The sequence below is a fragment of the Lacerta agilis genome, chromosome 4 (genome assembly GCF_009819535.1).
Source record: "Lacerta agilis isolate rLacAgi1 chromosome 4, rLacAgi1.pri, whole genome shotgun sequence".
In the NCBI taxonomy this organism is placed as follows: domain Eukaryota; kingdom Metazoa; phylum Chordata; class Lepidosauria; order Squamata; family Lacertidae; genus Lacerta; species Lacerta agilis.
Genome location: NC_046315.1, coordinates 17417374 through 17432531, shown reverse-complemented (window position 1 = coordinate 17432531; position 15158 = coordinate 17417374). Strand labels below are relative to the sequence as shown.

At 42.2% G+C, this 15158-nt stretch overlaps 1 protein-coding gene across 2 annotated transcripts in view; it reads right to left on the bottom strand.

The window, feature by feature from the left end:
* CNTN5 (contactin 5) overlaps window positions 1-15158 on the bottom strand; it is a 619322-nt gene that overhangs the window by 153980 nt on the left and 450184 nt on the right. For both annotated transcript variants that reach the window (XM_033146163.1, XM_033146162.1), the window contains exon 9: window positions 3027-3129. In XM_033146163.1, coding sequence (XP_033002054.1) covers window positions 3027-3129 — 103 coding nt within the window. The remainder of the gene's footprint in view (window positions 1-3026; window positions 3130-15158) is intronic.

Sequence of the window (15158 nt, the reverse complement as noted above, 5' to 3'; positions counted from 1 at the left end):
GACATTGGGCCAGTCACTGTCTCTTAGCTTAGCCCAGAGTTGTGGTGAAGATGCACGAGGAAGGCAAAATCATGCTTCACCACCTGGCAGAAGGGTGGTGGTGGAAACATAATTAACAGACATTTTTCATGCAGGGACGTAGAAACACGTGTGTGTGCTAGTATGAGCTGTTATGTATGAAGTTCTCAGAACTTTGGTTTTCTATGTGTATTTATATTTGGAAGTGGTTGCATCTCGGTACTAATTTCATGTATTTATACCCCTTAGGGAGAGTTCTCGTGTATTTCCAAACTCAGTTCAAACATGTTACAAATATGCATTCTTGTCAGGGGCAGAGAAGGGGTATGTGGTGGAGGCGGGGCCGCCCCAGGTGTCATCACTGATGGGGGTGACAAAATGCCGGTCGGCATTCACCGCGGGGCCTGCAGCGTGCCCGAGCCACGCGTCTCTCCCAGGAGTGATGCGGTGGCTTGGACGCCCGCAGGCTCCACGCTGCCCCAAATGGTCCGTCAGCCGCTTCCCCCTCATCTGTAGGGCGGCTGAGTGGGAGGAGGCAGGCAGACTCCTTGGAGGCTCCGCAGAGCGTCCTGCCCTGACTTACCCCCCCCCCCTTGCGGGGAGCTGACCCCACCTCTGAACACAGGGCAAGCGCACGGCCCCAGGTGCCCAATCAGCTTGCTCCGCTGCTGATTCTTTTTTCAGTATGCCTCAATGTGCTCCTTTATTAGAAAGAAAACAAGCTGTGTTGGTCCATGAGAGGAAATCCCAAAATCAAAACCACGACACACTTTCGTGACATTTTGTTTGCCCCCAGTACAGGTGCTCCCTAACTGTGGATTTTGGATTTTCTACTCCGATGCTTCTTTGTGGAGGGTTTTGGAGACAATGTGTGTACGTAAATTCAAGGACCACATCACCTGCTCTGAGGTGGACCCCACAGTCATAATGTATCGCTTGTGTTTGTTGTAGGTGGTTTTAGTGTTCATATTATGTTTGTAAGACACTTTGGATCACTTTGTGAGGAAAGCAACAAACAACAATTATCTAAACAGTTTATAAGAATGGCTACATGCACACTATATCTTTGAAGCATATCTGAAGCACATTTCCCCCCCTCAAAGAATTCTGGGCACTGCACTTTACCTCTCACAGAGCTACAATTCCAAGCAACCTTTCACAGATGGCAATGCCCAGAATTCTTCGAGAGGGGAACAGTACTTCAAAGGTTCTTTAAAGGCATAATTTGTACAAATTAAGGTTTCTTAAAAAAAACACCAATAAATAGATACATTCACCCCAGAGAATATTCATATTCTTATTGAGCTATTGGGAAGTTGCCTGCCATTAGGAATGGTTTGTGTGGCTTTCTGATGGCTTCTTTATCAGAAAATGTAATGGTTCTAGAGATCTGATGCCTTCCCCTCCCTGCATGGTGACGAGATATTTGCTAGGCTATTTCCAGCAGTGACACTGGCAGGGCAGCAGCAGGCAGTTGCTCCAAGGCATATAGCACAGTTCAGCCCTGACAGGTCTCACTTCAAGGCCCTGCCTCTAGTCTGCATATTGGCCACGTCCCTTCAAATCCCTGTCCTTACTACAAGCAAGGGAAAGTGCGAAGGAGTTTGCAATTGCAGGAAAGGACAGGAGCACACTTCACACACACAAAAATATATTTAAAAAATCCTTCCAGTAGCACCTTAGAGACCAACTAAGTTTGTTCTTGGTATGAGCTTTCGTGTACATGCACACTTCTTCAGATACCGGAAGCTCATACCAAGAACAAACTTAGTTGGTCTCTAAGGTGCTATTGGAAGGATTTTTTAATTTTGTTTTGACTATGGCAGACCAACACGGCTACCTACCTGTAACACAAAAATATGTTCTATTAAGCCAAACGTGTTTCAAATCTGCATCCATACTATTGTTTGGAAAGTAATTTCAAGGTAATAACTATCCTGCAACAGAATTTGGAGACCCAAGGCTCAAGTTGGTGGTGTCCAAGAGTGCACTTGAGTAAGGAATTGATATTCAAAATGCATTGGAGTCAATAAGGCACCGGAAGTGCCCTTTGTTCCTCTCTTCTCACATGGAAGGCTGGCATACAAATGGGTGATCCTGCATGATGATATGCAGAATGGCTGTATGGAGCAGACTTGCTCCCATACCTTGTGGGGGACACAGGAATCAGGCTTATAGCTTGTGGGAGACACAGGAATCAGTCAGATCATTAGTTCATCTAGCTCAATAATATCTACACTGAGCAACAGTGGTTCTCTAGTGAGACACCCTCAGCCGTATCTGGAGATGCCATCGTCAGAGCCTGGACCTTCTCAACCCATATAGGCCTTCTCCAGATGTTCTACCATTAAGCTATGCTCTTTCCCAACTTGCACTGGATATCTATGCTGCAACAAGGGCACTGGCTGCTACTTCATTGATGCAACTGGGCTGATGCAAAATCATTTTGCTTCTGGTGATAAAGAACAATATGGCATCCTTCTGCTTTGGTGCTACCAGAAGACAGTGGACTCACAGTTGACTCTCACTTCAGCGATGCCATCTTCCAGCACACCTGAGGGAAACAGGATAGCTCTGGGAGCACAGGGGGTGCTGTGTGGCACACCCAACTCTAACTTCCAACACCTTGATGCCACACACCCATCATATGCCGCCTGAAGCAGTTGTTTCACTTTGCCTAATGGGAGGGCTGGCCTAGTAGCCAGGTTGAGGGGACCAGTATTCTCTCAAGTCATACCGAACTCAGGCTCTAGAGTTACTGCCTCAACAAAGCAGCTTAAAATACTGGGCCATGTAACGTCCAAACTTTCTTGACAAAGTATAGAATTCACAATTGCCTCCTGAGAGTCAATTCCCACAATAGTTGGCCGATATAAATTTAGCATAAGGACAGAGGAAGGGGACTGTTTTCATTGTAAGATTCAAAGTGCTAAATAACAGGTCCCAATATAAAATATGTCATATTTTAATAACCAGTTGTGTCTAATTATGGAAGAATATGTACTTACTTGCCAAGTGCAAAGCACTCCATCTTAACAGTAGATCCCTTAGCAGCTGTAACTGTGTATGGAAAATGGACTTCAATTTTCGGCTCATATTCCCCCATCACACCTGGGAAATAAAGAATGGTCTTTAAAAATAAAATGAATGTCATTGTTGGTTTCCAATTGTGGAAGGCTTATCGTCAGAGCCACCATGGCAAGGTTGCTAAACAGCTAGATAGCAATGAGTTTCATTGTGGAAGGAAATAGTTACAATCAGAATTAAAACCCCAATCATCACCCAGGACTTCTCAGTAATGTGAAGGCAACATTTTATTTTTAAAGAGCAGACAACCATTTCTCATGGCGTATGTTCCAAGTCAGGGCTTCTCCAACATCTGAGTTCAGCGCCCTCTTGGTGAGCTTGTGAAGCTGTCGCCAGCCCCAACCTGAATTCTAAGGCATGTAAATGAAATAAAGTCAAGGAATATCAATATATAATAAGCATTAATCCTCAATCACTGTTACTAGAAATCAAAAAATGTAAAAAAAACACGCCACCTTGTTAAATACCGAGGTTGTTCATTGGCAAGGGAGGTGCACTCTGTACATGCTTGTGCCCTTTATTTCTGAGGATCCTAGTTACTAATTAAAATTTTCACACTATAAGTCACAAATTTCTTTTCTATCCCCTAGTTTCTGTATTCGTCTCCTACAGGTCGACTCCCATTGACTCCAGTGGGTCATGCTGACCATTAACATCCCTGTTGCCTTACAATAAAATATCTACTTAAACTTTTATCTGGCCTGGAATCCTGTGAGGTTTTCCAAGAGGTTAAGCACCACTCAGTTCAGAAGGATTGCTTCTTTCTTTTTCATATAATTTTTATTGCAGTTTTAAAGTAAGGGGGGATGCACAGAAGGAAAATAAGAAAGAAAAATAAATAAGAAAGAGAGGAGAGAGATAGTAGAAGAAAAACAGTATGCAGCATCGGTGCAGACATGAAACATGAATGCAACATAAATATTGTTGAAGCTTCTACATATTTCGAAAAGAAAACACCACAACTGCTGTTCAGAAGCCAACTGTCCATAGTAGAAGATCTACTATGGAGACTGAACATCTATTTCAGAGATAAAACACAGCCATTATGGTTAGCAGATATTGATAGCCTTCTCCTCCAAGAATTTGACTAATCCTCTTTTAAACGTATCCAAGCTTACGGCCATCACTGCCTCCTGTGTGCAGAGAACCTCATGAACATACACCTAAACTGTGTAGTCAATTTCTGGTATATCGAAAGTCCTGTCCAGAACTTTCTGTGTGTGCCCTAGTCAAATGTCCCTTAACGTTTTATTTGTTAAAAAGTAAATTAAAACAAAAACAAAGCAAAATCCGATCTTTTTCATTTTACTTTATTCAGGCTAGCTCTCGTTGCTTCAAATATAACTCTGTGTGAAAAGGGACACTGAGCATTGAAGACGATATCTTGTTAATTTATGTATTTCATTCTCAAACGTGACATGCTGCACTGGTAAAAATTTGCATTGGGCCATTTTATCACTCTTTCTAAAAATAAAAAATCACGCCAGATCTGTTTAAGTCAGAAAAAAATAGCAGTAAGTGGCAAGAAGCAACTATATGGCCTCTTCCTTCCTCACAAAAACAAATTGATGTGGAAGACTGGTGAAAACCTTGAACTACAACCTGGGAACATATGCGCCAGCTCCTGGGGGCCAAGCCACTTTCACCACCACCCCGGTATGTATGTATGTATGTATGTATGTATGTATGTATGTATGTATATAAAGGGATGCGAGTGGCACTGTGGTCTAAACCACAGAGCCTAGGGCTTGCCAATCAGAAGGTCAGCGGTTCGAATCCCCATGACGGGGTAAACTCCTGTTGCTCGGTCCCTGCTCCTGCCAACCTAGCAGTTCGAAAGCACGTCAAAGTGCAAGTAGATAAATAGGTACCGCTCCGGTGGGAAGGTAAACGGCGTTTCTGTGAGCTGCTGTGGTTTGCCAGAAGTGGCTTAGTCATGCTGGCCACATGACCCGGAAGCTCCCTTGGCCAGTAAAGCGAGATGAGTGCCGCAACCCCAGAGTTGTCCGCGACTGGACCTAATGGTCAGGGGTCCCTTTACCTTTACCTATGTATGTATGTTTGTATTTGTGGCAGCCGGGCCCCCTCAATGTTCAGAGGGCATTCGGCTCCAGCCCCTGGCTCCTCAGAACATTGTGTGTGACATCAGGACATCGCATCGGTCCCCCTCAATCATCTTGAGAAGATGTCGCCTCTGCCTGGGAGACAACACTCTGGACTTTTGAGTTCAGAGAAAAAGTGAGTAAGAGGAGCCATGCTAGCAGTGTAAAATAATAATAATATATGCATGGAATGGAGAAAGTGGACAGAGTAGTCTTATCTCATCACTCGTAACACTAGAACTTGAGGTCATCCATTAAAGCTGAATGTAAAAAAGAAGGACTTCTTCATGCCACACATGGTTAAACCATGAAATTCACTACCGTAGGAGATAGTGATGGTCAATAAATTGGATGGCTTTGAAAGAGGATTAGGCAAATTCATGGTGGGTAAGACTAATCGCAATGGCTGTTTTCTTCCTCCAGTGTCACAGGTAGTATGCTTCTGAATGCCAGTTGCTGGGCCTTGCATCTGAGGAGGGTACTGGTGTCTTCAGGTCCTCCTTGCGGACTTCCCATGGGCATCTGGATGGGTACTGAGATAACAGGAAGCTGGACTAGATGAACCTTTGGTCTGATCCAGCAGACCAGCATTGCTTACACTGACTGCCAGTGGCTCCCCAGCAGAGCCGGCCTACACATGAGGCAAGGTGAGGTGACCACCTAAGGCAGTTTCATAGCTTTTGGGGGATACTTTTCAGGCCGGGGAATCTGCTGCTGTGTCCATATAACTAACACCTTGGATGCTGATCTGAGACAGCATCATTTCTAATTATGTAAATCTTAGTGGTAAAAAAATGCAAGAAGATCAAACCTATCCATTCCTAAAGAAATCAGCCCTGAGTGCTTACTAGAAGGACAGATCCTGAAGTTGAGGCTCCAGTACTTTGGCCACCTCATGAGAAGAGAAGACTCCCTGGAAAAGACCCTGATGTTGGGAAAGATGGAGGGCACAAGGAGAAGGGGACGACAGAGGATGAGATGGTTGGACAGTGTTCTCGAAGCTACTAACATGAGTTTGGCCAAACTACGAGAGGCAGTGAAGGATAGGCGTGCCTGGCGTGCTCTGGTCCATGGGGTCACAAAGAGTCGGACACGACTGAACAACAACAACAAAAAGACATATACTTATTTAGCTTACAGCATATGGAAAATTCAGTGAAGAGGAGGAAGCACTTTTCCCTTCATGCAAATATTTTGGCTTCATGGTCATATCCCTGAACATCACATTCAATATGTTTGCTCCATGATGCACTTTATGTATTTTGTCAAGTATTCTTTCCTTGCTGATTCCTGATAGACTCTTCTTTAGGAACAAAATATGTCCTCTGGTGATCCAGAAGAAGAGCCGTGAGAGATCCCTACACTGCAGCGTACTAAACACAGTAACTTTTCCAGTGGTTCTACTTGAGACAGACTGTGGAATGAAATATCCTTCTCACCCACCCCCTGGCTAGATAGTTCTATTCAAACTATCCCTGCTCAAAATAATTTTCATATTGCATCCAAGGGAAAAAGAGAATGGTGAAAAAACATCCAAGTTCTAGACAGTGAAGGAACGAGACACTTCTCATCTTTAAATATTTAGTAACTGAAGATTGTAGAAATGAAAGTTGCTTAATAAACTGAGATGATGCTCAATAAACTGGGATTTGGCAGTGAATGCAGCTCAGTGGTAGAGTGCAATCTTCAGTTTAAGGAACAGATAGAAGATCATGCAAAAAAAAAAAAAAAAAAAAAAACACTGGAAAGTGACTGCCAGTCAGAGTAGACAATACTAGCCTACACTGTGGACAAATAATTCAACCTGGTGCAAGGCAGAGTATTACATTTTTATATATGGGTTTATGAGTTGCCCAATAAGTATGGATCCATCAATCCAAATGGAATAACAACAATATACCTGTATTGCTATACGTCCAAAATTTCCCAAACATAGCCAGAATATGTCAGTCGGTAACAGTGCCTAGGCAGAAATTGCTGAGATGTCTAAGGAATTTAACTTTTCGAAATATGGCAATAGACACACACACACACACACACACACACACACAAAACCAAAGAAACTAATTGCTATTTTATTGTGTTATTTTAATATTTATCTATATCTGTATCAATCTATATATCTATATATGTGCCTATTTTAGAAATCAGAAATGAGGCTGTAATCCTAACCCCATTTACCTGCAAATTAGCCCCACTGAATTCAACAGGACTTACTTCTGAGAACAAATGGCTAGTATTCTGCTGTTTGTCTAATTAATTGGATACAATTTATTTCTATCATCTCTGGTAGGTAAACATTTCTCATACAATTCTAGGAGAGTTATGTTTGCTAAGCTTTGGCTGGACAATGCCCAGTGATTTGTGGTGAAATAATAATAATAATAATAATAATAATAATAATAATAATTATAAAACATTTATTTTGTCTGCCCAAAATCTTCCAACATTCAGTTTCTTTGGAGTTCTAGTATTATGAGAGGGAGGGAGAAAAACATCTCCCTACCCACTATAAAGGATTTCATAATATTATTTTATACTCTTCTATCATATCTCCCCATACCTGCCTTTCTTCTTTCTAAGAATGCTTGAACTTTCTAGTCTATTAAACACATTTACTATCCTTTCAACTCCCAGCCCCCCCCCCTCCCCAAATGCTTGGGAAAGACACTTGGCAGATGTCGTGCTTCGACCTGGATGCCAGCTTGAGACACTTCTCTACAATTAAAAAACCCATGACTCTCTTCCATTGCTCCTTCCCCGAAATTCTCACATGGCTGCTTTTGTGAGGCACAAAAGCAAACATTCTCTTAATTCAGCTCCTCAGATGGTCATAATGCCTGCCCCGCATTATGGGTGGATTCCCCCTCCATCTCTGCCAGCTGTAATAGACTGAGATAGAAAACAGGATTGCTTTTGCAATCTCTGATAGCCAATTAAGCTAAAATGAGCTGTATGAATGAGGAATGCCTGTCTGCTAGAATGACCCATGTGCATTGTGCAAAGCACAATCAAGTGCAAACATCCCATCATTTCCTTGATAGTAAAGACAAGACAGGAGCTCGGAGCTCTTCTGCAGGAGCGACCCCAAATCTCCATTATTTTGCTGCCTATAGCGACAAAACACCCTTGCTACATTGGAGCTGTTCTGTCCCGAAGCCAAATGGTTCCTCTTCATTATCAGATTGCTTCAATGGGCTGACATATGACAGGATATGACAAGTTGCTCCTAGCTGGACTCCAGTGTCATATCCCAGGGACCATAGTGAAAGCTGTCAGACAGGTAATATACAGGAAAGGTTTGTGAATGGAGAGGTAAACAAATATCTAGCCCTGTAAGGAGCGTCAAGTTGCAAATTTGCCTTTGATTAAGCTGGGAGATGGAATTGTGCTATGCTGTTAACCTAAAGGAGAATGAAATCGACATATTTGTTAGCAAAGGGCCAATGTGAGATTCTCTCGTGTGTGTGTGTGTGTGTGTGTGTGTGTGTGTGTGTTTTCCCAGAGTCTGGTGATGTTTAAGAGCTGACCACGGGGAGCAAACGTAAGCGAGAATCTTCTTCTCTGCCAATGTGTGTTAATGAGCTGTCATGGAATGCTCTATGCCCAAGGTCTTCTGCAACCAGATAAATCTTTCAGCAGATAATTAGCAGACAGAGTAACAAAACACCTGCATCTCCCGTTGATGGAGGTTTGTGTCAAATCAATCGTCAAGCATAACTCGGATTTCACTAAATGATGTGTGATAATCCCCAAGGCGCTTGCCCATACCTGGCCTCTCCCTCTTGGGGTGGATGAGTTTGGAAAATGTTCTTTCTAGCACAACCCTAATCTGAAAGCACTGCTTTGCAAAACAGTTATCAAATGCAGACATTGTTATGCCTAGAGATTTGGCCTGCACAATGTGTAGCCCTATGACACCTAAGGGGGAACAGCCGATCGGAAATCTAATAAAAGACTACTACCAGTTGTAGCGCTAATTCAACCCACTATGCAGACACAGTCCACCAACCTGCCAAAGGCCCTAGAAATCTTCCATGTTTTGCTGCCTGTTTGGAAATGCAAAAAGTGATGGAAGGATTGTTATGCATTTAGCAGAGATTAGATCCACTGCCTGGGCTGTTCAAATGGGTTGAAGCAAAAGCAACAGGGGATTGAGGGTGACCTGTAATCACCAAGAGTTATTCTCCATGTTGCTCAGACAATTTATCTATTTACTATTCATTTCATAAAATTTATATACTGCTTGATTTAGGGGGAACCTAAAAGTGGTTTACAAAAAAAGAAAAGTTCTTTAAAAAATTTCACTAAAAATTTACATCCGTAATGTAAAACATACAAAAGGTTTTTAAATTCTTCTTCTTCTTCTTCTTCTTCTTCTTCTTCTTCTTCTTCTTCTTCTTCTTCTTCTTCTTCTCTTCACAATAGAATAGAGTAAAACAAATTAAAACTCAAACAAACTTTCTAAACATCTAGGTAGGTAAAGGTAAAGGTACCCCTGACCGTTAGGTCCAGTCGCGGATGACTTGGGGGTTGCGGTGCTCATCTTGCTTAACTGGCCGAGGGACAGCTTCCGGGTCATGTGGCCAGCATGACTAACCTGCTTCTGGTGAACCAGAGCAGTGCACGGAAACGCTGTTTACCTTCCCGCCGGAGCGGTACCTATTTATCTACTTGCACTTGACATGCTTTTGAACTGCTAAGTGGGCAGGAGCAGGGACCGAGCAACGGGAGCTCACCCCATCGCGGGGATTCCAACCGCCGACCTTCTGTTCGGCAAGCCCTTGGCTCTGTGGTTTAGACCACAGTGCCACCCGCGTCCCCAAACATCTAGGTAGGCTTGTCTAAATAAGAATGTCTTCAGCAAGCAACCTTGACCTGGAAGTTTTAATATAGATCAATGATTTCCCTTTGACTGCCATGGTTGGTTTCTTTGCAATTCCAGAGCAGAGAACTGTCAGGTCACCAGATCAAAACCAGATGCAGATTTGAGATTAGAGTTCAATCAAGGTTCTGTTTCTGAACTTTCTACATAAGATCACAAGTAGAACCTGCTGGATCAGGCCAATGGCCTATCTATCCCAGCTTCCTGTTTTCACAGTTGCCAAACAGATACCTGTGAGAAACCCACAAGCAGGATCCGAGCTGAAGAGCACCCTTTCCTCCTGCAGTTCCCAGCACCTGGCCTTCTTCAGCATTGCTGCCTCCGACCATGGAGGCAGAGCATACTTTACAACCACACACTGTTGAAGAGCGGTTCCAAGTAAGAAAATGCCCTTCCAAACACACATTCATAAACTAAATTTAAACTCCAATGGTTATGGAGATTCCCACCCTCAAAAGACAAATTTAATAAATAATAATAATCACTCGTCATCTCAGTTTTCCTCTCCCACTTTCCCTTCTGTAGAACATAAGAACAGTCTGACTCTGTATAAGGTAGCTTCCTAGTGTTATGAGATTTCAGAGATGGAGGAGGAAGAAGTGGGCTGTATGCAGAGAACCTTCTAACCTCCGCCCCCAGCAAGTGTTAAAATATAAGGTATATAATATTAGGTAATAGCCTGGGTGATGGGCCATTAAGGGATACAGAGGAAAGGGGTTCTGGGTGAGGCAGCTAATGGGTGGTCCCAGCTTTCGCTTGAACTCATGGTTAGTTAGAAGGACGAAGCCAGAGTTTAGTCTTGGGCTGATGTGGGTCAGAAGCAAAACAGAGAGAGAGAGAGAGAGAGAAAGAGAGCGCACAATGATTGATTTCTGTCCGAATCTAAGGCTGCAGCTATGGGAGAAACAAAACCATTTTGGACAGTTAATGCTGCAACCCTCTCCATCATGGGCTCAGATTGTATATATGTGTAAAAAAACAATATATCATAAAGACACCACAGTCTCTGCTGTGCCTAATTCCAAAAGGAAGCACGAGCCCTCTACCTTCTAGAAGCTTGCACCGCTCAGAGATTGGGGTGGCATTCAACACTTATATTCACAGTTTCTCTCTATGCTGATTCTGTGCTGAAAATTCCCTGACGGGGAAACACAGAGGTACTATACCGGCATTTGTTTGCCTTCCCTCTGTGGTTAATAGCTGCCTTTGGGGGCGTGCAGAGATTTAAGTGATGGAAACAGCCCTGAGAGGAAGTTTGCTTGTTTTTAAATGCATTCTGCCAGAAACATGGCCTGCATCCAAATTTAGGCCCCTGTGGCGGCTTTTAGCAAAAACAGATCTGGAAGAGCAGATCTCTTATTTAAAGTATAATGTATCCCCGAGAAATCAGTTGCGGTCTGAGATCTAACAGTGGCTATACAGGTGAAACTCAAAAAATTAGAATATCGTGGAAAGGTTCATTTATTTCAGTAATTCAACTTAAAAGGTGGAACTAATATGTGAGATAGACTCATGACATGCAAAGAGAGATATGTCAAGCCTTTATTTGTTATAATTGTGATGATGATGGCGTACAGCTGATGAAAACCCCAAATTCACAATCTCAGAAAATTAGAGTATTGTGAAAATTCACAATCTCAGAAAATTAGTATATTGTGAAAAGGTGCAGTACTCAATCCATAACATCTGCAAAGGGTTCCTGAGCCTTTAAATGGTCTCTCAGTCTGGTTCAGTAGGAATCACAATCATGGGAAAGGCTGCTGACCTGACAGTTCTAATTTTCTGAGGTTGTGAATTTGGGGTTTTCATCAGCTGTATGCCATAATCATCACAATTATAACAAATAAAGGCTTGACATATCTCGCTCTGCATGTCATGAGTCTATCTCATATATTAGTTTCATCTTTTAAGTTGAATTACTGAAATAAATGAACTTTTCCACGATATTCTAATTTTTTGAGTTTCACCTGTATATTTGGGGGTGAGAGCAGGGATGTGTGCAGGCCAGAGTTGGAGCACAAAAAGCAGGAGTAACCAAAGTGGTGCCTATTATGTATTCAGTGGTCAGTGTTTGCCTGAGCTTGATTCTGGATTAAGGATTCTGAGCCACTGTGTTCTGATTCGATACATGATATCCAATCACAGAACATTTCAGGATTCGGGCCTCTGCCACTGGCCCTTAAACTCTGAGTTATGATTTGCAGCTTGGAAGTTTAGGCAGCCAATCACGTTGAGAGTGGGAGTGGCCCAGACCTTCAGAAATGTATATAAGCAATTGCTTTGCCCCTGTTGTCTAGTTCTGCTAGTTCAGTAAAGGTTCTTGCTGTTACTACAGTGTCTTGCCTCGTGGGAACCCACCTACACTTCATGGCCAGTGGTCAAGACTGATGGAAGTTGTAGTCCAAAGCAGCCAGAAGGCACCACAGAAGGCTACTCCAGTTGTAAATCATACCAGCCTTTGAGTGGCTCTGTTAATTTGTTAGAAATAAATAGCATGCAATCAATATTGTTTCTATTCATTACAAAGGAAGGAGTGGTATTGTAAAAAATATATGAGCCAAAAATGGCTGTGCATTATTACCAAACAACAAATATTTTATACTCTCTGAGTTTGAGGAAGTTGCCTGTGTCACACACACCCCACACACCTGCAAACACAGTTGTTGATTTTCTTTTACTGCTTGCAATTGGTAACAGACTCCAAAGATGCCTCCTAACAATGCCTCTTTCTCCTGCTTGTAAACACTTATTAAATAATTCTTCTGAGTTTCTAAGGCATTGTAAAAGGCAGTTAATGAAATGATGCACAATCTATTTTTTTCTTCTTGGTGAAACTTTTTATCTCCTCAGATAGAATTTTAAATTGTTTTTGTAAGTCTGCGCAAAGCAAAATTGAATTGTATGGAATGACTGATTGTCAAGGACATCTGCACAAATGAGGTATTCATTTTATTCAGAATCCATTCAAGGATTTCTTGATGTTTTTATTTAATTTGCTTCGTATCAAGGAGATAAGTTTCCCTTTGAGGCAGAGCTCTAAGGAAATAAAAGATTAATATAAAGACAAGTGAATTCCTACACTCTTGTAGGATCTGACATAAAACTATAATATTATTCAGCTGCCTCAATGAAGATAAATATATAGACATGTTGTCTGGGGAGCTTTCTTGTCATAAGATGCCAAATCCCAGGGTGTTGCCCACAGTCAAGAATTCTGAATGGGAAGTAGTAGTCCATGAAGATCCCAATTCACAGGTAGGATTACTGTAATTGAATTCTTTCAAATCTTGCTCTCCACATATCTATGCAGCCTTCCCCCACAAACAGCACACTTGGATGAGTTACTTGATCTTCCAAAGAGAACACTGCTCTGTTTCCCTCAGCAAAGCTAGCCAAGGACAAATAAGGTGTCCTTCCTCTGAACCTAGGTCCTGAGAGAATTCTTTTCTTTCAGAACATTCCATGACATCATGCACGCTCAACCAATGTCAGTAGGGGAGAAGAGAGGCTCACAGGCAGATTTCCCATTGCACCTGTCTTACTCCTTCAGCCTCATTTGGCTCAGAGTCATCCTTCCTGCCCTCAACAACACTCTGGTCTCCTTCAGCCATCATTTCCTTATTCCTTTGTTTCTTCCACTCTTTGCTAAACCCATTGATGTTTCCCTCTGCCTATGGCTTCCTGCCTTCTTCTTCTCGCCAGTCCTTTTTTGTCTTTACTTTGACAACAGTCTTTTCATCTTGGAAGGAATCCATGATCAATGACCCAGTGATCAATAAATACAGCCAGACTGTTCTAATTTATTTTGGTCTTTTCCTAGGTCAGCATCTCCCACCTTCTTCTACCTTCCGATCCCCTTTCTAGGCTTCTGTGAGATCACAGAAGCATAGCCAATAGCTAATGAGGACTCTCAGACCGACAGGTAGCAACTGAATTACCAAGAGCAAATGCTAACATTGCAATTTGTAAAAGTTACAGTCTTAGGTGTTCTAATGGGGAATCTAAATCATATCTCTATGGTATTGGGTATTATGATATAGATTATTAATGCAACAGGAAAACAGGATGGCTGGTGAGTTCATGGAATGATGTGATTACTCTAGGGATTGAAGCTAGCAACACAAGCAAAACCCTTTACTGCTTGTAACAAATCCAAGCAAATCATCACAGTGTTTCTGGCAGCCTGTCCAGTAAACAGGTTCTTTTTCATTTATCACATGAATACTAGATACTTCTCACACTACAGTACATGCATTGCCAAGAGAAATTCATATCATCAGCTTTTGGATGGATGGAACTTGCTTTTCTCACTTGCATGAACAGAAGGAATGGAACCCAACAACCTTGGAAGAGGATAGAAAGCTTTGTTCTAGGCCAGGCATGGGGAAACTCGGCCCTCCAGATGTTTTGGGACTACAATTCCCATCATCCCTAGCTAAAAGGACCAGTGGTCAGGGATGGTGGGAATTGTAGTCTCAAAACATCTGGACGGCTGAGTTTGCCTATGCCTGCTCTAGGCAAATTGGAGATCCCCTTTTGCCTACACTGATGAACTGCATGGGTGTGGGTTGGTGTGGGCAGGTCACAATATTCATTGATCATACCTACTCCCTATACCAATATTTGAAAAAAAATGGAGCTAAGGATAGGAAATAAATTTGGTTCAGTTCGCATTTTTATGGAAAGACATTTGCATTTTTCTGAATCAATCGGCGAAACTATATGCAGCTGTCCTTTGAAATACACACTTCTCTGAATTTCAGTATGCAATTCTCAGACCAAAACACATGCACACAAAAAAATGTGTATATTAGGGGAAAGAGTGTCTGAAAATGCTTATCTAAATAAAAATAATGCTTCTCTAAATGAAAAATGCACTGTACCGGGGAAAATTGCATGCAAAAATATGTATGTTAAGAGAAACATAGACTAAAATGTTGATGAGCTTCCTAAAAAATTGCAAATTGGTGCTGAAATATGACAAGCTGAACTTGACTGGGAAAATGAGAGACTAAGAGAATCTGAAATTGACAGACCAACCCATCCTTTATCAGAGTGGTAGCCTG